This window comes from Etheostoma spectabile, chromosome 15 (genome assembly GCF_008692095.1).
Source record: "Etheostoma spectabile isolate EspeVRDwgs_2016 chromosome 15, UIUC_Espe_1.0, whole genome shotgun sequence".
Taxonomy (NCBI): Eukaryota; Metazoa; Chordata; class Actinopteri; order Perciformes; family Percidae; genus Etheostoma; species Etheostoma spectabile.
This window is the reverse complement of record NC_045747.1, coordinates 16,717,380-16,743,051: the sequence shown is the minus strand read 5'-3', so window position 1 is coordinate 16,743,051 and position 25,672 is coordinate 16,717,380. Positions and strand designations below refer to the sequence as shown.

Here is a 25,672-nt window from a genome sequence, read left to right as displayed (position 1 = left end):
GACTTACTTTACTTTCAGGACTTTACCTTTACTTCTTTGAACACTGTCCCCAACACGGTGAGTACTTTAAGAGACATGTAGATGACAATACTTCAAAGTACAGAATATTACAAAAGCCCCTAGTGTCTCATGAATACTGCAACCTGACATGGCAACAGGAGGAGAGAGGAACAGACATTCATTGATGGAAACAGAGGATGAGACAAATTGAGCGACTGTGTGGAGTCTGTTAGTTCTTCTCGCAATTGGTTGTCAAATTTTGCTTGCCTCTGCCACCTTTTCATTGCATCCTTTGATTCAAAGAAATTAGATAGTAAAAACGACAGAGACTTGCTGATGGAGGAGCCCACGTCCAAGTCATGTTTTCTCTCCATCAATCTCACAGACATGAAATTTAACAAGTTAGTGAGAGTGAACCACTGGAGATCCATCAGAGCGGTTAAGGTGAAATCATGCTGCTTATGACGTATTTACAGCTCTTTGATGAAGTGACAACTTATCATGACAACTGCCGCAAATTGTATGTACTAATTGCATAAATGCCATGAAAATTTACCAAAGAAGATTTACAAATGTGTGCAGAAATAACCCAACTGTGCTTTACATTTTGATAGTCAAAAGTGTTCAATCCTTTTATTGAACTTAAGCAAATATTTTAGTTTGGTAACAATGTTTTACATTTTAAATCTGAGGACTTTCTCAACAAATATTAAAACCAATATCATTACACAAAGGTGATTAGTATCCAAAACTCCATGAATCAAATTATATCAATTTGATTTTTTTTTTTATATACATAAAACTTTTAATTATTATGACAGGCCAGTAGAGAAATTAATCAGGAATTAGATGTTTTTCAACAAGAGCACAGAAAATGTGCTGACATGGGACTTAAGACAGGCCTAAAAATAACCAAAAACTGAAGAAAAAAAAAGTTGGTCAAACTGTGATGTTATGAATATACAACCAGAGTTTTGTCTTTTCTTATGAAATCCCTTGTTGTTCTTACCGCCTTGCAGAGTTTGCTGAGCCAACCAGAGAACCAGGGAGGTCTGGAGCAGAGCTTGAACCAGCATGATGGAGATCGGGCACAAAAAACTAAGCAGCACTGACAAAAAGAAGCAGAGAAACCAACTGATGGACAGATGGAAGGATGGATACTTAAAGCATGGCCATCCTTGATGTCTTATATATGGTATTCTCTTTGATACACTCCCACTGCCCGGTCCTGCCCTCCGCACACACACACTGGCCGGATTGGGCAAAGCAAAAGGGCCATTTTGGTCCATTTCCAAGCTGAGAACGTGAGAACGCACGCACTTGTGCGCACACACACACACACAATACACACAATACATACAATACAATATATGTATATCAGATTGCATTTGATCTTTTTGACTGTTTTCCTGGGTAGATATCAAATAATTTCTGTCACAGTAAATGGAGGACAAAAACATCAAAGCCACTGGGTTCAAAAATCCATTCAGTAGACCAAAAGCCAGATAGAAAATTCTTCTATGGGAAAACGGCAATAGAGCAAACACCCCCGCATGTCTGTCGGACTTTTCTGCCATTTACTGCACTGTTAACAGGCTTTCCACGTGCACAAAGAGTCAAGGATTTAGGATTCATCCGTTCTGTTTTGTAAAAGACTAGTGTGGAAAATAAGGATTCTTAAAATGAAATGCCAAGATAAAACCTTTTAGTTAAGCACAAAAATGAAATGTGCAGGGCAGAGTAAGGGGTTCAATGACGACAGTGTGCTAGATAAGACAGAGGATGCACAAGAGTTCACCATCTGGTTGGCTTGAGGAAAGAAGATTTGTCTTCGTTTCTCTGTTTCTCTGTGTTGGGCTTGTGGCCATGGAAGCTGGTAGTCTGTTACGTCATAATCTTACTAGCATTGGTTCTGCACTTTCTGGTATATAAGTCCTTCACAGTGGAGAGTGTTGATCTGGTGGCACGCTCTGCTGAGTGCACCACTCTCTTAAGGGCTCTATGGTCTAGCAGAGCCTTTCCCAAACCAGTTAATAATGCCCCTTATTAGGAGGCTTTCCACAGCACTACAGTAAAAGGTCTTCAAACACATGCAACAGTGTTTTTCTCCAAAATGACATTCTTGTCAGAATGGAAAATCATCAGGAACAGCAGTTAGCAGCTATATAACCCAAGATGGTGCCTTGCATGCAAACACATGGACTACATGAACATTTACACCTAATAAATTATCACTGAATAGCCTCAGATGAAAATGTAGACAGAAAAATTATGATTTTTGTTGTTGTAGAAAATTAGGTTTTGACAGACATGTTGAACTCGACCCTCCTACAAATAAAGTCACATGCGTCAAAGACGGTTAATCAACTGACTTTTTGTTAATAGAATAAACATTACACCTCCTATAAACAAGAAGGGGAAAAGAAAGAATGAGAGAAAGCAAACAGAATATGTTTAAGAAGCGCAAATGGTAAAATGTGTACACTGGAAATTGCTAAGTAAATATTTCACAATTTTTTCATGTGTGTATTAGGTGTTTGGAGAGTAAAAACAAACATGCAACAATAAATAAACACACACACACACACACACACACACACACACACACACACACACACACACACACACACACACACACACACACACACACACACACACACACACACACACACACACACACACACACACACACACACACACACACACACACACACACACACACACACACACACACACACACACACACACAAAATACTGCCCTCAAGGTTGTTACCTCAATTACAACACCATATTCTGGGAGTTTCCATAGCTTTCTACAGGAGTAATAGTGTGTAACTACATTGTGTTGAGACTGTACAAGAAGCATTAGCCTATGGTGGATCCAGGATCATCCTCATATCCTATAGTGCGGGAGGACCCCAGCCATGTCTCAATCTAATGTTTAAGTTTATGTCTTAATCTCAGGCACGGCAGCATTCAATGCAAACGTCTGACTAGAGAACCACATATGATGATTATGCTTCGAAAGAAGTCAGTTGTTGTTATGCCACCTGAGGAAAACTGAGGTCACACATGCAGACCACCACATCGTCTTCTCTGGTGGTACTGAGCATAAGACAATAACATAACCCACGTCTGACTCATGACTCTCGCATGCATGATTCACCTCTAAACATTTATCTGTCTGCATGTTTTGGGAGGCGCCTATTAAAAAAAAAAAAAATCAAATCCATACGCAGAGTGTCAATTTCTCAAGACGAGATGTCAAAGCTTTGAAAAGAAGAGCTGATTGTTGTGAGAGGTGGTGCAGACTGTGTTGGCTCATTTACCTGGAGAACAGTATGAGAACAGGGAGTGCAGTGTCTGCAGAGACACATCTGGATGGCAGTTTCCCTGTGGTCTGCATATTAGAAACAATGTGTGCCCCAATATATACATACAAAGTATAATCTGTGTGTGTTCGTGTGCTGTCCTTATGTGTCCTTTAAGGTTGAAAGAGGGGAAAAAATCTCTTAGGTAAGGAGAGTTCAATCTTGACCTCTACAACAAGCTGATTAATGGCATGTTGGGTGAGGGTTTAGGATCAGGAGGTTGGTTTTACAGAGAAAAAAAAACTTCTTATAGTCTCATAAAGCAGATACTTCATTCCCAATAACTATTAACAATTAAAATTTTCATCAAACATATCTGCTCATGCCACAATGGAAGCTTTGCAAAAGAACAGAAAAGTACATAGCATTTAGTGACAGACAATGGATACTGATATACATTTGCTCCATCTTCATGTTTAAGTGCATGGAGTGTGTATAGACATGGAGAGTATAAGGCTACTCAAAAGGTTTATAATTTTGTAATTTTTTTTCAAAGTGCAAAGGTAAATGGATTATGCTTTTAGACATCTGAAGGTGTGCAGAATGGAACTCACGCAGATCTTTTGGGGTTACTCTGCAATTAGCTTTAGAACTACTAAATGATCATATTCACTTCTAGAAAAATTATCTCAGCAGGCCCATTATATATTCTAAAATGTCAGCATGGAGCTAAGCTGTCAGTTCAAGTTTAGAGTGCTGGGGCCAGCAACAGATGGGTGATTTTGTTCTCTGTAGTGACCATTTCCTACACTTAAAAGTCCACTGATGGAATGTTATTCTGTAAAATTTATTCATGAAGCATGTTTACTATAAATAGCCTACACAGTGTGTGTCCATCAACAAAAAGACAGATTTATTATACAGCGCAATACAACTCACCAGCTGCTGTTGCAGTTTAGACCATTGTTTTATTCTCTCTCAAAATACACCAAAATGTTCCAAAGTAAGTGCAAAACCACAAATATGGGCATAAACACAGACTGTGGCACGGTCAAAACCTGCCTCCAACAGCAGCAACACACCTGCACCTGAAACCTCCTCATTAAGTCTATCACCCACCTCAAGATACACCCTGCGCCACTTGGTGGTCGGTGGCGTAAATACAAATAATCTCAACTAAATCTCTAAACTTTATCACTTTCATGAACAGCTTTGCAATGGTGAAATTATCACTATCACTCTCATCCAAATGAAAAACTCAAAAGTAATTTTGGCCTTGAATTTGAAGTTTTTAGCGTTGTTTTTAGCCTGGGGTCTGGTACAGTTGGGTTTACTAATGGTTGTATGCTCTTCTTCACCCACCTTGTAAGCCACTGAGGGCCACCTCCAGGGGGCTTAATATTAGTGTTCAGCTCAATGAAGCATGTGCACATGGGATGAACACAAAGACCTACAGAGTGATGGTGTTGGCTCACTCTGGATTTAGGTCTCTCAGCTAAACCTGCATCTGGTTGTGTTGGTCTCGTCCTAAGAGAGGAGGACAAAAGAAATTAATTTGAAGACTTTACAACAGCACATTTACTCAATGCGGGAGTCTATGATGAAGATGGTTTCAAAATAACCTCACCACCAGAACTAGGAAAACTTGTCAACTGAAGTCAGATGGAAGAGTTTGAAAGAGTATTTAGAGAGTAACAGAGTTTACATGATATTCACATTCACTAGCCATTTGGCTGGTGGATGAAAAAGTTAATTTTGTATTCAGGACATCCCAGTCTCACTCACTCACAATTAGAGATATCATTCCAGTGTGTACACACACATTCACGTGTACAAGGCACCGTACAAAATGAAAACACTTTTTCTGTCCGGTTTATATTTTCTAAACTACATCAAACATCCTGAAATGGTCTGCATGAAGAAAAGAACAAATGTTATCTGTCCAAAAGCGGTATGACTTGAATAAAGAGCTTAGATGTGAGCTGCTCTGAAGTGAACGCAGGAATATGGTAGGTAAGTGTCCAGAGAAGAGAGAGACACAGATTTACAAGGCAAAGATGGGACAGACTGTTACAACTGGCATTGGCTGCTTTCACCTCTGTCCAACATCACACACACTTACTGCATTGCACACAATGCACAGCTGTCTTTCTCTTGGCATAAAATATACACAGACAGGGGTGTGTAATGGGTAAACTCATCTGAACTCAGTTTACCCACCTTATTTATTTGCATCACACAGTTTACCCAGACTTTATGATGACTTAAATCCATTCTGAAGTAAATTCAGTGGTGTCACATAGAGTATAAGTGGAGAGAGTCAGGAAAAAGAATCTCTAATACTTTTTGGAAAAAAAAAAAATACAAATATGTATATATTTGTATCGTGTGTGTGTCTGTCCACTTTGGTGTGTTGAGTCTACAGTGCTTCCTCCGGCTGCTGTGTGTGTGTAATAAACTCCACAATGCTGCACTTCATCAGGTTTAGGTAAAAAAAAAAAAAAAACCTGTTGAATCAGTTCATTCTGTGTGGCTGTCTATCATCAGCAAGACTAGTGTGTATGCTAGACTAGAGGCTCCAAAGTCACCAAAAGTCAGTAGGATTCATCCTCTGGGGACCATGAATGTCAAAGTTTCAAAATTTCACCTCAATCTGTCCTGTGGTTGTTGAGATATATCAATCTGGATCAAGTGGTGGACCGACTGACAAACCTACGTTACCATCCTCAGAGCCACGTTGCTGACCTGACTAAAAAGCAACAGAAGTATTACATAGACTAACTTGGTTGGGAAACTTCCAAATTGCATGCATCTCATTTGTCATCATATCTAATTGAATTCTTGCTTAAAGATAGATTTAAAAGTTAGGTCCCGCCTTATATAGGCTAGACTCTGTATATGCAGGCAATGGAGCCGTGATCCTAACAACATATCTGCAGGTTGGAGGGACTGCAGTCCAGCTGCACACTTGCAGCACATGTAAACCTCAGTGTCTAGCTGCCAATGCATGTGTGTGCACATTGAGTCTTCAAACTGAGATGGTATTTAACCTGTGCCCACAATAACACAAGTGCGAGACGTTCAGACTGGCAGCTTGCATGACTGGCTGACATCACTGCTGGCTCAGCCTGCGGTTTGCACTACAGCCTGAAGCCGCCCAGACAGAGACGACAAAGGCATTACTAATATCCAGAATTGACACTCAACGGAGAGCGAAATATAGAAATTATCAATTCAAAAAGCGTATGAAAACCTTAGTTTTGCCAAACAGTAAATGTTGTATTTTATATCACATTACATTCATGTATTTTACCTTTTAAAAGTTCTCAAACTGATTCCGTTTTTCAAATTGAACACTACTGAACATATAGGCTCTGTGCAGGTTAATAAGCTAAAAACCCAATGTATGACACATCTTTTATTTTAAATGTTATACTCAGGTCACTTCAGCAGTAACTCTTACCAACAGGAGGGGACCTTACTGCAGAGGTGAGCCTGTACAACACAAATGACCAAAGGAGCCTGGAGGAGCGTTTGGACAGTCTATCTCATCAAGTTAAACAAATGATTTTGTTTTAAACATAATAATCATTAGACTTACCATTAAGTCTAATGGTAATCACAACTCTCTGATAACCCAAAAAAAATTTCTGATCCCATTGAACTGACAAATGAAAGGTCATGTATCTGTAAAATATATATACAGTATATATACTTAACCAAGAGGCCTGTACAGGATTTACAATTTTAAATATAACTTTTATTTAAATGTCCACATGGTGCTCTTTTGATGCTTTAATATAGACCATAGTGGTCCCCTAATATTGTCTCTGAAGTCTCTTTTATATAGACCTTAGTGGTCCCCTAATACCATATCTGAAGTATCTTTCCCAAAATTCAGCCTTGGTGCAGAATTACAGCCACTAGAGCCAGTCTCACAATGAGCTTTCCTTAGTATGTGCCATTTTTTGAGTCTGTAGCTTTTGAGGAGGAGAGAGGGGGGGCAAGGTGGAGGGTGGGGGTGCGGCCTTGACCAACTGCCACTTTACTTGTTTGAAAGCCATGATGTCTCTCTCTCATGGGTGGGCCAAATTCTCTGGGCGGGCAAAGCAGAGAAAGGGGAGGTAACCCCTTCCAGATTGGCCCATCTGACCTTTCATTTTCTCAAAGCAGAGCAGGATACCTGCAGGATACCCAGGGCTCAGTTTACACCTGTTTTCATTTCTAGCCACTGGGGACCATAGGCTGGCTGAGGGAAATCATATTAATTAAGTGAAATTTTCATGCCAAGGGAAGTACTTTTTGCACAGAATATGTTAATTCTACAGAACTGATTTTAGAGGTATTAATATGGGCCCCATTGGCTTCAATATTTCACTATGGATATGATTTCACTACAGGATATAAATGTTCATCTAATCTTGAAGCAAGATAGACTAAATAGGACTTACAATAATAGGTGATTTATACATTGAAAATGTTAATAAACTCGAGATTATTCTCCACTTGTGACCCACAATCGAACCATGTGTGCTTTCAGTGACTGCTCTCCAACTGAAACTGAATTAAAAGTTAACATATTGTTTATGTGAAGAAGAAAAAAAAGGGTTAGGGTTAATGTGGGCTTATATGAAGATTCATTAGCCCTCAGCTGTTATTTTAGTCTTTATAATGCAGGCTGAAAGTCCTGTGCACCACCAGCACACCTCCTCCCCTATCCTCTTCCTCCTCGTCACATATCAGCCAGCCTTTGCACTTGCCCAAATATAAACGAAGTTTCTTGGCACATGGACAGATTGAAATAGGGAGGAGTCTGACACAGTTTAACCCAGGACAGACTGAAGGACAAACAAGCAGGAAGGAGAAGAAAATAAAATAAAGCAACGACTTCACCAGAAAAATAAAGAGGAAAATAAAGCCTGTTGGATATTGTCTGCCTGCAGAACAGTAAGTTTTTGTCGTGATCTTGTACTTTATCTTATTTTATTATGGTTACCACCACTTACACAGCAACACTAGTAGGCCCAGCCTCAACAGCCTGCTGTTTATAGAGGACTTGTGTGTTTATAGAGGGTCATATGACAGATTATTAATTCTGCACCGAACTTTAAATATGTGACATATACTTTGAAATGGCTGTTTAGAGGTTCTCTTTAGTTATTGTATTTATTTCAACATGTGTTGTGTTTTTTGACTCTGTGTGAAGCTTATGAAGGCTCCCTTCACATTAAAGGTCACATGGCATAAAAATTTCACTTCACGAGGGTTTTTGTTTTTGGGACCGAGACTTCCAAAAAGCACCATGTCATGGGACCTTTAAAATAATTAAGAGAATAAACTGGGTAATTTAGCCTGGAGCATAACAATAAAATATACTGCAAATGTTCAATCAATTTTTCTTTTCTTCCTCTCTACCTCTACAGATGTCTGCGTCTCCAGCTGCCTTGGTTGCTCGACGGGTGCTTTCTGCTGCGTCACATTCAAGCCATGAGGGAGGAGGTCAGTGTGTCTTTACTTTCCCTATCAAAACCAATATGCATCAAAGCCTGCAGATTCAAAGCGTATTAATGCAACTGCACCTCTGAGCCACATACAGTTGGAGCCTTTTGTTCAACATTAACTGAAATGTCTGCAGAGCTGTCCCGCACATTCATGCTCAATGGCGAATCATCAGGAATTGTACTTCATTATTAGTGTAAAGAAACAGCTATGTTAGTTTTCATTAGTCATTTACCTTATTTACTGCTTCAGTCGTGTAGTTTCACTGGTGGTTTTCCACAGCGAGGACCTGGAAGATACTGACCTTTGTGTTGGCCCTTCCTGGTGTTGCTGTCTGCATGGCCAACGTCTACATGAAGATGCAGGCGCACTCGCATGATTCGCCAGAATTTGTGCCATTTACTCACCTGCGCATCCGCACCAAGGTGAGTCTCAAACAGCATGCACCGGGATTGACATAACGTCACACCTACCCCAATAAAGAAATAGTATGGGATGAATATCCCCGGTTTTCCCCATTGTTGCCCTTACTTCGACGTTTATGTTTCCTTCTAGAAATTCCCCTGGGGCGATGGAAACCACTCTCTGTTCCACAACTCTCACACCAACGCTCTGCCTGATGGTTTTGAGGGCTCCCATCACTGAAAGGATCGGTCACATTTCTCAGCTGTTATGCCGCTTATTTAAAACTTCAGTCTGCAGTGTGCTTGGCTTAATTATACTGACCGAGGGGCCAAGCAGCGCCGCCATCAAGCGGTGCACCCAGACAAGAATAAATCCACTTTGTGCTGTATTACAATTAGTGCCATTCTTTTTTGTTTAATTTAGAGTAATGCTTTATTTAATCATGCCTCAAGACTTCTATCAAAATGTGTTTTTACATCCAGACCATGTTCCTGTAGACCAACTATTTTAAGTATTACAGTAGAATTCACTGCCATCTTTTATGGTGTCTTTTTATACACTAGAACTAGGGGTTGGCTAAGTCAGAATAGTTCCCATATGGACTTTAAATGATTAAAACAAGGCTGGTAATATTTTAGAAGTTCCTTGTCAAAAAAATACCATGGAAATACCAAAAGCATCAATGACCAAATCCTTCCAATATGTTTTGTCTGTGCCAAAGCCTGATATATCTTATCTCTCTGTGCCATGGCTCCATTGTTGTCCAAAAACTTTTAAAACTATTAAAAAAAACAAAAAATACATCAATGAGCCACATCGTTTGGGGACAATAACAGTGGTGCTCAAAGTTTACATACACATGCTTAAGTTGACTAAAAAGAGGAATAAAAAAATCATGTTTTGGAAATTTATTTAATACCTAAATTAAAAAATGAGGTAAAATCCAACCTTTAGGACACCAATTTTTCTTGTGAATGAATAACGTATTGTAATAAATAAATGTTTCTTATTTAAACAGGGTCATAAGTATAACATACCCCTATGTTAATTCCCATAAGGCAGGCAGATTTTTATTATTAAAGGCCAGTTATTTTCCTGGATTCAGGATATTATGCCATCCTGATAAAGTTCCCTTGGCCTTAGAATTAAATAGCCCCACATCATCACATACTCTTCACCATGCTTAGAGATAGGCATGGGATACTTTCTATAAAATCATCTCTCAATGCAAATCAAACCAGGTATTAGCTAACTGAAATAAACCATGCCTCTCTCAAGCATGGTAAGAGTATGTGAGGATGTGGGGCTATTTTATTCTAAAGGCCAAGGGAACTTTATCAGATGCATATATCCTGAATCCAGGAAATACTGCCTTAATAATAAAAATCTGCCTGCCTCTATGGGAATTAACATAGGGGTATGTATACTTATGACCCCTGTATTTTAAATAAGAACATTCATTTATTTACAATACGTTATTCATTCACAAAGAAAATTGGTTTCCTTAAAGGTTGGATTTTACCTCATTTTTTAATTTAGGTATTAAAATAAATTTCCAAACATGATTTTTTTATTCCTCTTTTTTAGTCAACTTAAGCATGTGTATGTAAACTTTTGAGACCACTGTACATTACCTGCTGCCCCAAATACTCACGGAGCACTAATCATTGAACTCACCGCTGAAAATAGGCCCTAGTAAATGCAATGTTTACTCCTGTTTGAGAAATATTTGCAAAAAAATGCAGTGCTCGGCTTTACTATTTGGCTTTGACAAAATTTAACTAAATAACCATGTCCTATTTTCTTCTGAGATTTAACTCCTGGGCTTGGTTCTGACAGCCACAAACAAGTAGGGAAGTAAAGTATTAAGAAACGGACTAAAACTTTCTTCTTCTTTTTTTAATACTGTTGGCTGACAAATAGAAAAATATAGGACATTGCCAGTCTAGCCTTATTCTTAAAATGCTACATTAAGTAGCATTAGCATGCCACTTGTGGACACGTGGATCATTTGACTTTTAGGTGGCACTAAATGAAAAGTCAGGGATCACAGTTCATCCTCAAGAGACCATGAAACCCCACACACCACACACACCCACCACACACACACACACACACACCACACACACACCACACACCACACACACACACACACACACACCACACACACACACACCCACACACACACCCACACCAAACACACACCACACCACACACACACTTATAGGAGTTGGAGTTTATTCAGTGTATATCTGCTAATCCTATTATCTTTATGTACAAAATAAACAACTGGCTTCTAGACCAACCCTGATAATTCCAGTACTTCCAGCTAAATGACATTTACCAATGCATTGCGACTTCTTTCTTAAACTTTTTACCAAAAAAAAAAAAACGAAATCACTATCCAAAAACGTCATTAGTAAATTATGATACAATTATGTCATGCTGGGACAGGCTACAATTCATATCAGATTACATCAAAACTAAATTAAAATGTATGCTTCCAGTTTATGAAAATAAATCAACAGCCAGTTCTGTTCTTAAGTGTTCTCAAGAAATTCCTACAGCAGTTTTTCAGGTAATCGTGATGTTGTGTAGCCTGCACATGTACTTTTCAGACATTTGGTCAAATTAATACAATGCCAACTTTTCTAGAAGCTTCCAACAAGCCCCACAGTCGCTCTCACTTAATCTGTGCCCTCTGAATTGACGCAACCAACCACTCCATTAGTTCCCTTGCTTAGCTTAGAGCTACTGCGGTCAGACTTAGTAGATCCTGTTTCAGTGTCTCTGTACAGTCCGCCTCTCTGGCAAGTCTGCGAAGGCAATCCCCAGCAAGGGAGGAGGTCAAGAAGGGCTGGGGACAGTCCTGACAGCCCAGCAGCAGACACAAGCATACCCGACCCAGTGCTGGGTAGCTGTACCGCTGGGAAAACCAGTACACCTGGGGTAGGAGAGCAGCTAGGGCCCCACTTCCTGCACTGGCCACTGAGGATAAGTCCCGACCTGCTAATTTCAAACGCTGTGCTGAACCTTTCAAGTTCTTTGGTCTTAACCTCAGCTTTTCTGGATCAAGTGATTTGTCCACCACTGACGCACTGCTTGATTTGGAAACTGGAGTTTCTCTTTTGATTGTATTGAGTCCTCCGCTAGCCTTTTGAACTGTTCCAGCAAATGATGTTTTATTTATTTCGGTCTGGGGGCGGGAAGTGTTTGTTTTCTTCGTCTGTCCTGGTAAATCTTCTGTTTGCACTTCAAAACCCGTCAACTCTAACTCGGATGTCCGATTGGCCAGGTTCTCCTCGGCAGACCAGATGCATTCTTGGTCCATTTTAGATGCAGCATTTTCAGCCTTTTCTACTGTGGAACCTGAGGCCGCTCCACTAGCAGTCTTGGTGGAGCAGGATAGGAGAAGAGACACACAGAGATTCTCCAACTCTCTCTGCAGCTCAGTCACCAAGAATCTGTACGCTCCAATCATCATCTCACCTAAAGCTGTTTTCTGGAAAGCAAAGTCTCCTGTTGAGTTATCCTCGCTCTCTTTTTGGCAGACCCATAGTCCTTCAAGGACCAATTTGTCCAAGATCTGACACCGTCCTCCCCTCTCACCTTCATCACTTTCCCTGGTTGTTTCTGTGTCCTTGGTGAAGCGACATCCATGCAGGTAATGCAGCACTGGTAGAAGCATACCTGTGCTGACATCTTTAATGCGGATGGCTTCTTCCACATTACCCTGAGCTTCTCCAAATCCACCTCTCAACAGTGCCCAAAAGTATTCAGAGCTTACCCCGCCTGTCCCCTCCACCCTGGCCACGGCCTCCCTGTTGGCTCGGAACCGAGTCCCGTCGTCCAGCAGCAAAAGGAGGTCAAAGTTGGAGACTGCATAAGGACAGGTGTCACCCAGACGTGGCCTTTTTGAGGAAGGGGGTAAAAAGTTGTCAATGTTACTGACTGACCTTGTTGTAACTGGATTTAGATGTTTTTTGGCAAGCTCCATTTTGATGCCACCCGTCAAGGTAGACAGGCATCCAATCAGGAGGGAGGAGAAAAGCGAGTGGAGCTGAGAAGTCAGGCCAGAATGCGGGGAATTAAACCAATCAGAAAGCAACTTTTTACATTCAGTGGGGGGGTCTTCATCCACATCATCGTCATCGCAACCAAGGGGCTGGAGAGCCAAGAGCAGCCCACCGCTGTCCAGAAGAAGTTTCTTTAACAGGGACTTGTTGCTGTTGGGAGACAAATAGGATTTGTAAAGCTCAGATAGATAGATAGATAAATAGATAGATAGATAGATAGATAGATAGATAGATAGATATGTATTGATCCCAATAAAATGGGAAATTATAGTGTTACTGTGTTACTGATTTTGTGTAAAGCACTTTGAATTGCCCTGTTGCTGAAATGTGCTATACAAATAAAGCTGCCTTGCCTTGCCATATTGCAATATTCTGCAATTTATAACCTTTTTTCCAACTTCAAATTTTTCCCAAATTCAAATGATGTCCCCAAAAAAGGAAACTTTGTCAACATCTGTTTTAGCTAAAAAGATACATTTCTCTGTTTGTTCATCTCACTTCAATTTTATTGCTGCAAAATGGGATTGTCAAGCAGACAAACTGACCAACACATATATAAAAATAAAAGATCAAAACTTGGCGTCTGTGTATCGATACAGTTTTGCCACGGAAAGAATTGCGATACTATGCTGTATCGATTCCCCCCACCCCCCAACTCCTTATAGATCTACTGCTCACCTGCTGATTAATGGCAGAGACAGCGCACAGTTCGTCTTGTCAGACTCAGAGCCTGAAAGCATCACATGGGCAACAACCCCAGAGCCAAATCCAGACTCACACTGGACACGCAGATTGTTAAGAAGAGCATAACCTGCAGAGAGAGACAGTACACATTTATAAACTCTTATATGAAATAAAAAATGACCTGCTGGTTCTTGAGTACTATTCATGACAGAAGTAGGGCCGCACCGATCCGATACGCCAGATCTGTATCGGCCCCCATGCTGACCTCATTAAGACTATCGAGGATCAGTCAGATGTGACTGATCCACATTAAATATTTAAGATTTATTATGTCATTATGAAACGCAGTGTTTTTGCTGCAGTTACATTCACTCAAAAAGAGATCTGGTGTCAAATCTGTAGTTGGTAATGGCAGATACCATGAGTTGAGGTATTGGGACCTGGAAAGTTGGATAGCAGCATCCCTAGTCAAAAGAGAGTTAAACAATAATAATACTAATACTAGATTTAAAAAAAATAATAACAATTACCTATAACTTTGGGAATGAGGAACTGTAGATTCTGATATAACAGCTCAAACAGCTGTTTTATGGGTAAATATAGCATTGTAACTGTTCTGCAGTTACGGTGTTGCAAAAAAAGATTATTGTCTTACCAAGTTGTTTAACTTTGGCTTTCACTCGGTCCGTCTGCCTCTCCTCTCCCTCAAATCCTCCCCCTCTCTGACAGAGATGATGACGAATCAATGCGACCGAGCCGGTTCGGACCAGCGCCTGCAAACAGTTTGGGTTGCAACTCAGCCGGCACAGCATACGGAAGCACCTCCCGCTCGGGTCCTGGTGATGGGTGAGGTAGTAAAGCAAGCCGGACATGACACCTGAGCTGATAAGGGCAGCACTTGGGTCGGTGGCGTGGGAGAAGCGTGACAGCAGCAGCAGGATGGGCGACTCGGGCGTCCAGGGTTCAGGGTGGTAGGGGTGGTGGTAAGCCATCGGGCGGGGAACAGATGGAGGGGTTTCAAGAGTAACTTTAGTCAGACAAGCTGCTGAATGAGCACGCTGCCTCCTTCTGTTAGGGGACGAGAACTTTGATGGAGAGACCGGTGTTTGGGTTGTTTTACTGGGAGAGGAGATAGTGGAAGGAGTGCGCTCACACCCCAAACCCGGTGTGAGCGCACTGCAAGGTTGAGGACTACTAGAGGGAGATGGATCAGTGATTTTACATGAGGATGACAGTGGGGGCTGGGCCGAAGACAACACAGGGGATGGCAGAGCAGCTTTTTTAGAAAGTGCAGTAGAGTTGGATGGAGAAGAGTTTCTAAGAGAGGAAAGCGAATCTGGGTTTGGAGAAGAGGTTTGAGGGGAAGAAGACTGTGGGATCTGAAGACTCCCCCATTCCCCTTCAACACCAGAAGAATCCAGCAGGTCACCCTCTGAAGAGATCAATCCCTCGGAGACCAACCAGGACCTGAAAAGAGAACAATAAGCATGTAGATGAACAATAGAAAATAGAATCAAATTAACAGGGAACGTAGATAAACCTGTTTGTGTTCCATACCTGAGACTTAAAAAGCTTGATGAACATAGACCTTGATCCTTTCCAGCTTCTTCCTTCTTGCAGACCTCAGGAGGAGGAGGAAAGTCAAAGGAGTCAAAACATGATGAGGGCAGGAGCTCAGTTGGAGACATCCTGGAGGAGAGGTTCACATCCATCTTCTCAGCAGATTGTTCCTCACCTTTGGAGAGCTCTACCAGTCGGGCAACAAGCAGAGGGACCAGCCCTAACTCTTGCAACTGCTCCATAGCAGATTCATCAAAAACAAAGTCTACACAGGCCAGGATGACTAATCGGGAAAGGGGATGTCTCTGATGGGCCGCCAGAAAGCCAATTAGCACCTCCAATCCACCACTTTCCTTCACCTTGGCCCGGTTAACCGCCTCCTTGCAGCACAAGCACAGCGCCTTGAGGAAGACTCCAGACTTCAGTGGGTCCCTCTTGACCTCCTCTGTGAACTTTTGAATGACCCCCAGTGACCCCACAAGTGGGCGCAGGCAGCCTTGGGAGCACATGTTCGCCAGGGTTTTCAGTGCCAGCTCTTCGGAAGGTTTACCAGACTCCCCCAACGCCATGACACCGAGCTGAGCAAGGACTCCAGAACGGGACACCTCCCTGGCACATTCAACACCACAGCCCCGGGTCAGCTCGTGGAGGGTCCTGAGCGCCGCACGCCTAAGCCCCTGAGGATATTCTGGAGCCATGAGAGGGGCGAGAGAAGATAAGGTCCCCTGAGTGAGCAGTGACAGGCGGTTAGAGGGCGTGTCTGAGAGGTAGAGGAGAGCCCGAGCAGCCGACTGGGCGCACTCCAGTTTAGGACAGGGCTCTTTGGGTGGAGCAGCAGTGGGGGAGGACGGGCCAGAAGAAAGAGAAACACAAAAAAGGAGAAGAGGAACACCACCTGTAAAATAAATAAAAAAATTAATAAAAAAGATAGTTGATGGAGGATGGTTTTAATCTGAGGACCAATAATATCTCCACAAAAACATCTCACAGATTATATTAACAGTTTCTGCAAGTTGTGGGTAATGTGAATAGACATTTATATCTGGATTTAGGATTAGACAACAAAAAATAATTTTCACTATTGATTAATCTCAAAATATGAATATGTAAGAGGGACGTCCTGGTGCCCATAGGTTCTTTAAAGTGTAACTACCATACCACAAAAATTGATAGACCTGTCCATCAATCCACACGTGATTATTCTTTCAATCCGACAGGTAATCAACATTATAACTTCTGTTCTGCTGCTACTGCAAGAATATAATTTCCCCTCAAGTAGCATTCAAGCTGCATCTTATTTTAAATGCAGAAAACTGCCCACTAAAAATGATGCCGTGAGACACAGTGACATTTAAGACTTACCAGCAGAGTGGATGAGTGCAGAGCTCTCTGGATCCATCGCCAAGTTTCCCAAAGCCCGGGCTGCTCGGTTCTGGACGGTTTCCTGGGCTACATTTTCCTTCAAGATTTCCACTGAGACAGTCAAGATTTTTTCATGATTACATGTCATTCATTGTGAAAATACCAAAGATTATTGCAAAAGTTTAAAAAAAAGTCACCATGACATCAAATTCCTCATTATCACTCACCTAAAATATTTATTCCATCAAGCTTACGAACCTATGGTGATAGACATTTAAAATGTTAGCCTTTTGCATGGGTGGTTTTATAAAAATAGCTTTCCAACGCTTCTTTATTATTCATTTGATCTCACCTCTATGCGTGTCTCCAGCTCGGTGCAGCAGTTTGCCAGGATGCTCAGAGCCAGGTCCAGGGTTTTCCTGGAGCACTCTGTGCGTTTGAGCAGGTCCAACAGGAGCCGGAGGCCCCCTTTAGTTCTGAACCTGGCAATGCCAGCCTTGTCACCCTTGATGTGTTGCGTCCGGATGGCGACCAGGGCTCGCCACTGAAACACTCTGGACCTCTTGTCCGTTTCTCTGCTACCGCCTGAGTCAGCCTTGCCCTGCCCGTGATATTCAGTCCCTGATCCAGGCTTGGAAAGGTGAGCCAGGCACCAGGTCAAAGAAGACTCGGGTGATGATGTGTGCCCTTCTCTGGAGGATGCTCGACATGGTTTCCAGTCACCTTGAACAGGTGATGCAGCCATGGTCCCTCAGGCTCTGGGTTCAATTATCTTAATTTTCTTCCTCTCAGTTTAGACAGATATTGTACACACTGCACTGGACGCTTCCAGTAAAATAATGTGAAATCAAATAACATGTCCTTTCACTTTAAAGTTTAGCTAGTTAACTCAACTGGTAAAAGAGTTCGTTCAGATTTTTCAAAGTTTCCGCAAAAATAACAGTCTGGAGTGGTCAGAAAACTACAGATACCATGAAAAAAGGAAAGTTGTACCACCTGACGTCGCACTCGCTGATGGGAGATGGAGTTCCAACAGCTTCGGTCCACTCCCTTAAAAACAGGCCTACATCGTGATAAGGCCGAACAATCGTTATTCTACGTGACAGACGTGTATTATCTCTATGTAACACATTTTTACACATCAAATGACGGATTAAAGCTCTAATTGATCAATGTTTTGTTACCACTGGCTGAATAATTTTTGTGAAACAAAATGCAATCGCCTGTGTTAGCCGCTAACGCCATCTTTAGCCAAACAACAAAACAGGGGCGGTCGAGGGAGGGAGCAGGGAGCGAAGAGGTTGGCCAGTTAGCTAAATGCTGGGATTTGTAGTTTCAATTTCGCTGTCTTTTACTTCTCATAGTACATTTCCTCCTTTTAAAAACTACATTCCCCGTGGCAGTGACAAAGAGCAGTGTGTGTTGGACAATTCGCAGCGTTTAGGGATTGTAGTTTACCTGGTACACCAGAGAACCCAAAAGCCCATTTGCATCCACCAAAACGGACTACACGTCCCAAGCTGCTAATTGAAGTTGTTATAGTCATCGTTTTACTCGATGCGAGAAAAGAGACGTTGTTAAATTCCACGATAGCTACACACGGCTAATAGAGAAAAACTTGGACTGTTATTGTAATGTTTTGACATCATGGAGGTAATTGAGACAATTGTGATACAAAGTACTGAAGTAGAAGGAAAGGAAACGGTCGTGTCAAGCGTGGACACCGATAAAACCAAAGCAGGTTAGTGGCCGTTCCAGTAACGTTAAGTTAAACAGGTTTCATCCAGTCATCGCGTGAAGCGAGGAGGGCTGATGAGTGCGCAGTCTCTGCCTATTGCAGTGGCTAGAGTCATAAACCGTGACTCATTGAACTATATGTCGTTTGGGAACTCAGGAGGAACATTTCCTAAGTTAGGACCTCAAATGTGTTTCAATCAGACATGCTGTGTCAAATAAAATGAAAAACAAAATCGATGAGAGGTTCAATGCAAGCAAGGTAATAGAATGTATCAACCAATAACATGATACCTTTTGTTTTGCTCTAGAATTTATATGGACACTGCAGGCTACATGGCACCTTGTCAACACCAGACTTGAAATGGACCAGGCTTTTGACCAGCCTGTATGCAAGAAAAAGAAACTTTGGGAGATGGTGGCAGAGAAAGTAAATGCCAAACTGAGGGAGTCAGAGGTCACTGATGTCACCGTGAAGGCGTACGAATGTGACCTCAAGTGGAGAAACATGCTGGCCACGTACAGGAAGAACGCTGACAGGGCCAAGAGGCTGGGGGCGGCCAGCGTCCACTGGGAGTTTTTCAAGACAATGCATGAGGTCTTGGGTAAGAGCAGGGAGGAGATCGAAGCCCAGCGAAGAGCCAAGCTCAACGGCACAAGAGTGGGCAAGGCCATAGCCAGCAAGAGGTTTACCCCTATTCTACCTACACCTCCTGCAACAGCTGCTCCCTGCGCTGCCCGGCCTCCACAGGACGTCCTACAGCTGTACATGGAGCTGCAAGAGAGGAAAATGAACATGTGGGCCCAGCAGAAAGCCCTGGAGGAGAGGAAGATAGAGGCGATTAACAACCTGGCCCAGGCCATCTCTAGCCTGGCTCAGAATAACAACACACACATGTCAAAGGATGGACAGTAGGCCACATGAAGTGGGTCGGAACTTCTATGTGTGTGGTCTGCTCTTACCAAAAACTTTTATGATACTGCGCTAGGAAAACAGTTTGAGTGTCTTTTTATAAACGGTTTTTAGATTGGTCATGTTGGCACATTTTTATTGTTACACTGAGTTTTAATAATAGGTCCTCAGCGGCGTGGGTTTGAATCCGACCTGCTGTCCTTTGCTGCGTGTCATCCCCCATATCTCGCCCCCTTTCATGTCTATCCACTGTCACTTACTAATAAAGGCAAAATCCAAAAAAAAAAAAATAATCTTAAAAAAAAAAAAAAAAAAAAAAAAAAAAAAAAAAAAAAGGAATAGGCCAGTCTGAGTTCAGAAAACGGGACGTATGAAACACGGACACTCTGGCCGGGCAATTTGAGTTTATTCTGCATGCAGATTACATGCCTCCTCAAATTTGGCCTTTTCTGTTGATGCCCTAATCTAATGGATGTAATCATTTCAATCACCCACTTATTTTTATAACAAAAGAGAAGAATGAGTTACTGACTGATTGTTTGATGCAGAGTAAGAAAAAGCTAAAATATTACTCACAACTAATAGCTTAATACAAGCATCCTACCATCACCGCACTAGTTATTTATAATAAAAAATTGATGCTGGCCGTAAAAGTAAAAACGAAAAAACCCTGAAATGATCACAACATGATTATTGTTAAAGGGAAGTCACAGTTGGAATAAAACATTCACATTTTTCAGGGAAATGAAAACAGATACTTTTACTGATAATTAATCCTAAGAGGTAAAAAAAATAACCAAATTCAAAGAAAAGCTAGTTAATGTTAATGTATCAATAATATACACTTACAGTATTAACAACTATACCATGTAATAAATACATTTGTAAAAGTTGTGTCTGCCCCTAGGCGGTTTATTGTGAAATTTTTATCGAATATTTTATGGTATTCTGTCTTGCCCATAGACTGTACATTATGAATATTAACAGTCTATGGTCTTGCCGCAGAAGACTGGCGAATCATTAAAACGCCACTGCCCCCCAGTGGCCACAGTGAGGAACTGCAGCATTACATTTTTATCTCGGTTTTAATATCTATAGTCAATATTAATACAGTATATCAATACGCAACCCCGTGTGACTATTACAGATAACGACAGTAACATCATAGCTGCCGATCACTGTATCAACACAGTTTTAAAGTCTAACATGGAAATGTTCACACCAGCGTCAACTATTATCATACACTCACTTCCGGCCACCACTTTCAAAATAAAATAAGCAATGAAGTGGATTTAGAAAGAAATACACTATTTATTGCCCTCGCATTTTCTTATTTTTTGGCTATTTGTCATGTGTTCCTTTGGGCGCCCCCGCGTTTTTCCAGGCCCCTTTGGGAGCCTGGAAAAACTAGTCATAAGTTAAGACACTTCAGTGGATATTAGTTGGTTTCCTTACCCCTATGCTTATTTTGCTACATTAGAGATATTTTATTGGCTGTTAAATGTACTTTCACTCTGATGAAGAGGAACACTAGAAACACACTGGTATTTACATACATCTGCAGTCGAAGAGTATTTTGTGTGATTACACTTTCCTTTTTTTCATTTGTAGAATGGGGGTGAAACTGTTCTGGAAAAATGTAACCTCTTTGTCCAATATCCTTCAATATATATCTCCAATTTACACAGTAATAATTATGGATTATCAAGATTTACAGTGGACAACTGTTACACCCAGTGTAAACTAAACAGGAAAGATATCCCTGTTTTCTAATAGTCGAGTTATGTGTGCAGACAGTATAGATTCTGTTTAAATAAACCTTTATATTACAAAATTATACATTTACATCAAGGAACCCAAGTTTCCCACCACACATCATCACATCATGTGCTTCCGGAATCAAAGTTTTTAAACAACAAATCTGAGATGGCGTTCCGTCTGTGCACACCCTCGTCATCTACGTCCGTCTCTCCCTCTTGGATTATGGCTTCCTCTTTCTCAACTTCTCCTTGTACCACTTGTCCAATGTCCAAAAACATATTGTGCAACACACAGGCGGTCAGCACAACAGCTCTGGCTCGATCATAGTTTCCAATATCCAGATACCTGAGCCTTTGAAATCGGGCTCTCAGGTTGGCAACAGCCTGATCCAGCATGTGAAAATGCTCCTCCAGCGTCTTGTTGAAAAGCTCCTCTCTCGGCCCGTGAATTTCTGAGTATGGAGTTAAAATATGAGCAGTGAGTGGGTAGCCGGCTCTGGCCACGAGGCAGGAGCTAGAGGGCATCAGTTCAGGATGCTGTTTAAGTTTGTTACTCAGAGCGACGCCTCTGTCCATGTCTGATCCTTTACTGATTCTGCAGTGCAGGAACCGGCCTTTACGGTCGCATGTGAGCTGAAGGTTTAGCCAGGAGTCAGGATGGGCCTCCTTCTTTATCCTCTTCACCTCAGGCACTGTGCTCTCTACATCATGTTTCCCTATAGGCAGGCGGATAGGGATGCGGGTGTGTCCCAACACTCCCAGAACCCAAGGGACACCTGGCTGCTCTTCATGCTCCTTCTCTGGACTGCAAAGCGGGAAAAGGGCCTCTACAGCTTCTTTGCCTATAGAATAGAGAGGAAGTACCCAAAGCATTATTATTTTCAAACCTTTTTTGCACTCAGATCATTAACAAAATTGTTCAACCCACCAACTGGCCATCTGATTTGCCTCTCTTCCAGCGTGTTGATGCGCTCACAGAAAGAAAAGAAGATCCTGTGGATGTTTCCTTTCTCCAGGTGGAAACGGCGGGACACAGATCGGTAGCTGACGCGCTCGCAGAGCAGAGTGAGGGACAGCAGGACAGTGTGGGACAAAGACAAACGAGCCCGTCCGGCCAGTCGGGCCCTGGAATTGGTGCTTTGTAGCAGGTCTGTGATGTGCTGATGGGGAAAAAATGATGTCACAGTAGCCAGCTCCAGTCAGACAGCAGATTTAACATGTATGGCAGGTGATTCCATTCATCATGGTTGCAACAAAGTATATCTTACAGGGGTGACAGCAGAAAAAATAGAGGAATGCTCAATTTAGCTCAAATATATTGGTTACTTTCACGATTGGATCAAAATTCAGCACAAGGTACAGCGAGAAAAGGTAGAAATGTTACAATTTGTTAAAAAGTGGGATACAAAAGTGAAAGATAAGGTGATTAAATGTACACATTCAGAGAGAGATGCAATATATTTGTATATGCATAGGCTATACTGTAGCTCCAACCTTAGGAGGGATTTAGTTTTCTACCTGTATTCTGTGATTGTCTAACTTAAATTTATCCCTCAACTAGTAACAATGTAACAAAGAAAAAAACAACTTTAAAATATCTTAGAAATGTTACTTTGCACTGCGGATAAGAACAATTATCTTACACCCTTTGACTGATTTGTAAACTTATTTTAAGAAACAGCAGCAGTCTCAGTGAGCAACATTTGACCAGATCACCATAGACAGAGCGATACCTTGACTGCAGCTCCGTCCACAGTGTCCAACAGTTCTCGGGGCTCTGGTACCTCATCCTCCGGGGAACTGCTGGATGTTGTCATCTGTAAAACCTGGGGATGCACATTAGCTTGGTTCTGCAGTAACTGTACGCATATAGGAGGAAGAGGAGGCGGCGGCGGCGGAGTTTTAAGGTTGGCCATCAGGTCAGCCTCCAGGATCTCTTCCACCGCCTGGTCCAGTCGCTGCTCCAGCTCGCCAGGAGACAGGGGCTGCCACTCCCGCTCCACCATGTCCAGCACGGATCTGCCCGCTGATAAAACATACTCATTGACGTCCATTTGTCAATATGTCAAATTCGCGAAGTAATGTGTCAAGACGGGCTCATCACTTCTTTATCCATGAAGCAGAACAGTTAAACGAACAGTGTCGTGTAGCTGCATAGGACTGGGAGGCATCGCGGATTTTTTTTATGCTAGCAAAATGCTAAGCTAGCCTGCTAGCTAACGTACGCTGCATTCAAGTGCTGTCGGAAAGTTTATCAATTTTAGAACACCGAGCACAACCTACGTCAATACATCCATGCGTCAACGTTTGCAAAGTGATATTTTGTGGAATTTTATTTGACGTATGTTAAGCGTCAATTTCCACTCCAATTTCCAGTCATTATTGAGTTTAGAGCTTAAACATCCCGTCAATTAATCAACTGGTCATATTTCAAGCAAAAATGACAAACGTCCTTAGGTTTCAGCCTGACAATTTTGCATATATTATGGTTTTGGACTGACAAAACAAAAATTTTAAAACGTCCACCTGGGTACTGCTAGGATGTTGGGCATGTATCAGTATTTTAGTAACCATAATATTTATTAAGAAAACAATCTCATTAATTCTTATTATCTTTAGTTGCAGTCCTTTAATCTTTATCCATCGCTGTTTTTGTTGTTGCTAGTTCTCATTATACAAGTTGCTAAACATGAGCAGAACCACACATTGTTGCCTTATAAAAAGGTAAAGGTCTCCATCATCTACTGTATGAAATAGATCTCCACACACCCCATTAATACTCATCCAATATGTTTGGCAGCAGTTGTATTGTTTCATTACTGCTCCCCTCATCAGTCTGGAATACACTTCTGTGCTAGTTTATGTTATTTTATATTGCTGAGACTCTTAATTTGCAATAAATCACGATATATATCAGCTGCTGTCTACAAATGCAAAGTCAATAGATTGTATTCCTCCAGCGGTGAGTGTGCACACAATAATTCAATATTGTATTAACACTGTACATGGTCTTCTAGTACATATGCATACAAAAACACCACAGTGCACAGGGGTGAAAAACAGTTGTTTTAATGTTAAATCAATTAGAAGTGCAACTTTGATCATGTTTAACAGCCTCAATTTGCAAATGTTAATGTCAACTATTTCATTCAACACCCCCAGGTTAGAATATACTTTCCTGTTGTAACTAATGGAGGGTTTAAGTTTTTGAATTATAGTTTTCTAGATCATGAGACCTAATGTTATACTTTAGTTTGATGTGCAGATGAGTTAATTTCTAATTCACCTTTTAATTTCAGGAAAACAACGTATTATTGGGGTATAATACAACACAAGTCGCAGAATTAACTCAGTGAATTTGGGACAATGGAGAGTTTAAAAAAAATGTGCAGCCCACTACTCACAGGCACGGTTCATAACTTAATACATGACATACGGTTTAGGTTTACTAGAAACAATTAGCCCCACTGATTCAAGTCAAGATCTCATCAACATCTCTAAAATGTCATTGGCTACAATCAAACATTGGAGAGGAAAGTTGGCTAGTCCCCACCTTTGTTAGTAATGTAAAAAATAATCAATAATCACTATTAATACATTTTTGATTGCTGCTCTGCCTGTTGGACATTTAACTTTCAACACCAGGTCCACGGCAGCATAATGTGTGTTCTAGATACCCACAACGGAGCGCATTCAGTCTCAGTAACGTCTGTGAGCAGCTACAGTAGGAAAACTACAACTACTGATAAGTCAAGTACCACGAAATGCTCATCTTAATGCCAGATCTCCTGCCAACAAGTGAATCTATTTTATTTCAGATTCATATTGTTCAAAAGTTTTTGAAATACAGATAGTAACTTAGAAATTCACAAACTCCTAGCTATTGTCGCAACACATATCCAGGCCAAAGACCAAAACCATGTTAAATCCTAGTAACAGTTTAATAAAGAAACACACAAACATAAAAGCCTAAAAATGTCACACCCTATCAACTCCCAAGTTTAAGCCAAGCAAAATAAAAAAACAAGTAAAGCAGCATTAACCTAACCCAAATAAAGACTAGAATTAATTAAATACGAGGTACAATTTTTTATGTTCAGCCGTTAACAATCCCAAGGCTGACTGACAGTGTTGTGACAAGTCCGTCAGGTATCTCTGAAGGGTCTTGTGTGAAGTTTTTTTATTTATCTAGCATGCGTTCACTGATTTCAGGACAAATGAACCACTTTGAAGCAACCACCCTCCCATTTACAACAAAGAGAGTCCATGTTTGTAATTGTTTGTACCCTGCTGAAGATCGTCATCGGCAAGGTAAAACTCACCCGCGGAGGCAACACTTCCCAAATTTCAACCCCCCCCCCCCCCCCC

The 25,672-nt window shown here is 41.4% G+C and overlaps 5 protein-coding genes and 2 long non-coding RNA genes across 11 annotated transcripts in view; 2 read left to right on the top strand and 5 right to left on the bottom strand.

Annotated features, from left to right (window-relative positions):
• Window positions 1-1,212, bottom strand: part of LOC116703309 (glycine-rich cell wall structural protein 1.0) — a 15,499-nt gene extending 14,287 nt beyond the window's left edge. The window contains exon 1 of one of the 5 annotated variants that reach the window (XM_032537970.1): window positions 1,010-1,212. In XM_032537970.1, coding sequence (XP_032393861.1) covers window positions 1,010-1,076 — 67 coding nt within the window. In that variant the 5' untranslated portion in view covers window positions 1,077-1,212. The remainder of the gene's footprint in view (window positions 1-1,009) is intronic. The other 4 variants (XM_032537971.1, XM_032537974.1, XM_032537973.1 and 1 more) reach the window with 4 other exon arrangements.
• LOC116703324 (uncharacterized) overlaps window positions 1-9,988 on the bottom strand; it is a 24,689-nt gene extending 14,701 nt beyond the window's left edge. The window contains exons 1-2 of the long non-coding RNA XR_004335398.1: window positions 9,715-9,988; window positions 1,758-1,766 (exon numbers count right to left, since the gene is read on the bottom strand). This is a non-coding gene — a long non-coding RNA (uncharacterized LOC116703324). The remainder of the gene's footprint in view (window positions 1-1,757; window positions 1,767-9,714) is intronic.
• On the top strand, window positions 8,029-9,609 carry cox6a2 (cytochrome c oxidase subunit 6A2). The gene is made up of 4 exons (XM_032537988.1): window positions 8,029-8,258; window positions 8,735-8,810; window positions 9,093-9,235; window positions 9,366-9,609. Exons 2-4 carry the CDS (start codon window positions 8,735-8,737, stop codon window positions 9,453-9,455), a joined length of 309 nt encoding a protein of 102 aa, XP_032393879.1. The 5' UTR covers window positions 8,029-8,258; the 3' UTR covers window positions 9,456-9,609.
• Window positions 9,989-10,850: 862 nt separating the features above from the next.
• Window positions 10,851-18,682, bottom strand: LOC116703323 (uncharacterized). The gene is made up of 3 exons (XR_004335397.1): window positions 18,672-18,682; window positions 11,053-11,274; window positions 10,851-10,907 (listed from the first exon to the last, which is right to left on the bottom strand). It is a non-coding gene; the product is annotated as an uncharacterized LOC116703323 (long non-coding RNA).
• On the bottom strand, window positions 11,583-18,158 carry armc5 (armadillo repeat containing 5). Its single transcript, XM_032537968.1, has 7 exons — window positions 17,250-18,158; window positions 17,125-17,155; window positions 16,898-17,008; window positions 15,533-16,430; window positions 14,631-15,442; window positions 13,970-14,102; window positions 11,583-13,441 (listed from the first exon to the last, which is right to left on the bottom strand). Exons 1-7 carry the CDS (start codon window positions 17,640-17,642, stop codon window positions 11,956-11,958), a joined length of 3,864 nt encoding a protein of 1,287 aa, XP_032393859.1. The 5' UTR covers window positions 17,643-18,158; the 3' UTR covers window positions 11,583-11,955.
• Window positions 18,362-19,664, top strand: LOC116703317 (uncharacterized). The gene is made up of 2 exons (XM_032537984.1): window positions 18,362-18,638; window positions 18,943-19,664. Exons 1-2 carry the CDS (start codon window positions 18,545-18,547, stop codon window positions 19,545-19,547), a joined length of 699 nt encoding a protein of 232 aa, XP_032393875.1. The 5' UTR covers window positions 18,362-18,544; the 3' UTR covers window positions 19,548-19,664.
• Window positions 19,665-19,931: 267 nt separating this feature from the next.
• Window positions 19,932-23,585, bottom strand: LOC116703314 (uncharacterized). The gene is made up of 3 exons (XM_032537981.1): window positions 23,038-23,585; window positions 22,233-22,464; window positions 19,932-22,146 (listed from the first exon to the last, which is right to left on the bottom strand). Exons 1-3 carry the CDS (start codon window positions 23,356-23,358, stop codon window positions 21,428-21,430), a joined length of 1,272 nt encoding a protein of 423 aa, XP_032393872.1. The 5' UTR covers window positions 23,359-23,585; the 3' UTR covers window positions 19,932-21,427.
• Window positions 23,586-25,672: the final 2,087 nt, after the last annotated feature.

Excerpts from the sequence above, each read along its gene's own strand:
- cox6a2 (XM_032537988.1), top strand. The coding sequence starts at position 8,735 with ATGTCTGCGTCTCCAGCTGCCTTGGTTGCTCGACGGGTGCTTTCTGCT. Across the intron at positions 8,811-9,092 it reads TTCAAGCCATGAGGGAGGAG|CGAGGACCTGGAAGATACTG; the intron begins GTCAGTGTGTCT and ends GGTTTTCCACAG. Across the intron at positions 9,236-9,365 it reads ACCTGCGCATCCGCACCAAG|AAATTCCCCTGGGGCGATGG; the intron begins GTGAGTCTCAAA and ends GTTTCCTTCTAG.
- armc5 (XM_032537968.1), bottom strand. The coding sequence starts at position 17,642 with ATGGCTGCATCACCTGTTCAAGGTGACTGGAAACCATGTCGAGCATCC. Across the intron at positions 17,156-17,249 it reads AGCTGGAGACACGCATAGAG|GTTCGTAAGCTTGATGGAAT; the intron begins GTGAGATCAAAT and ends CTATCACCATAG. Across the intron at positions 16,431-16,897 it reads TGCACTCATCCACTCTGCTG|GTGGTGTTCCTCTTCTCCTT; the intron begins GTAAGTCTTAAA and ends TTTATTTTACAG.
- LOC116703317 (XM_032537984.1), top strand. The coding sequence starts at position 18,545 with ATGGAGGTAATTGAGACAATTGTGATACAAAGTACTGAAGTAGAAGGA. Across the intron at positions 18,639-18,942 it reads CACCGATAAAACCAAAGCAG|AATTTATATGGACACTGCAG; the intron begins GTTAGTGGCCGT and ends GTTTTGCTCTAG.
- LOC116703314 (XM_032537981.1), bottom strand. The coding sequence starts at position 23,358 with ATGGACGTCAATGAGTATGTTTTATCAGCGGGCAGATCCGTGCTGGAC. Across the intron at positions 22,465-23,037 it reads TGGACGGAGCTGCAGTCAAG|CACATCACAGACCTGCTACA; the intron begins GTATCGCTCTGT and ends TTTCCCCATCAG. Across the intron at positions 22,147-22,232 it reads GCAAATCAGATGGCCAGTTG|GCAAAGAAGCTGTAGAGGCC; the intron begins GTGGGTTGAACA and ends TCTATTCTATAG.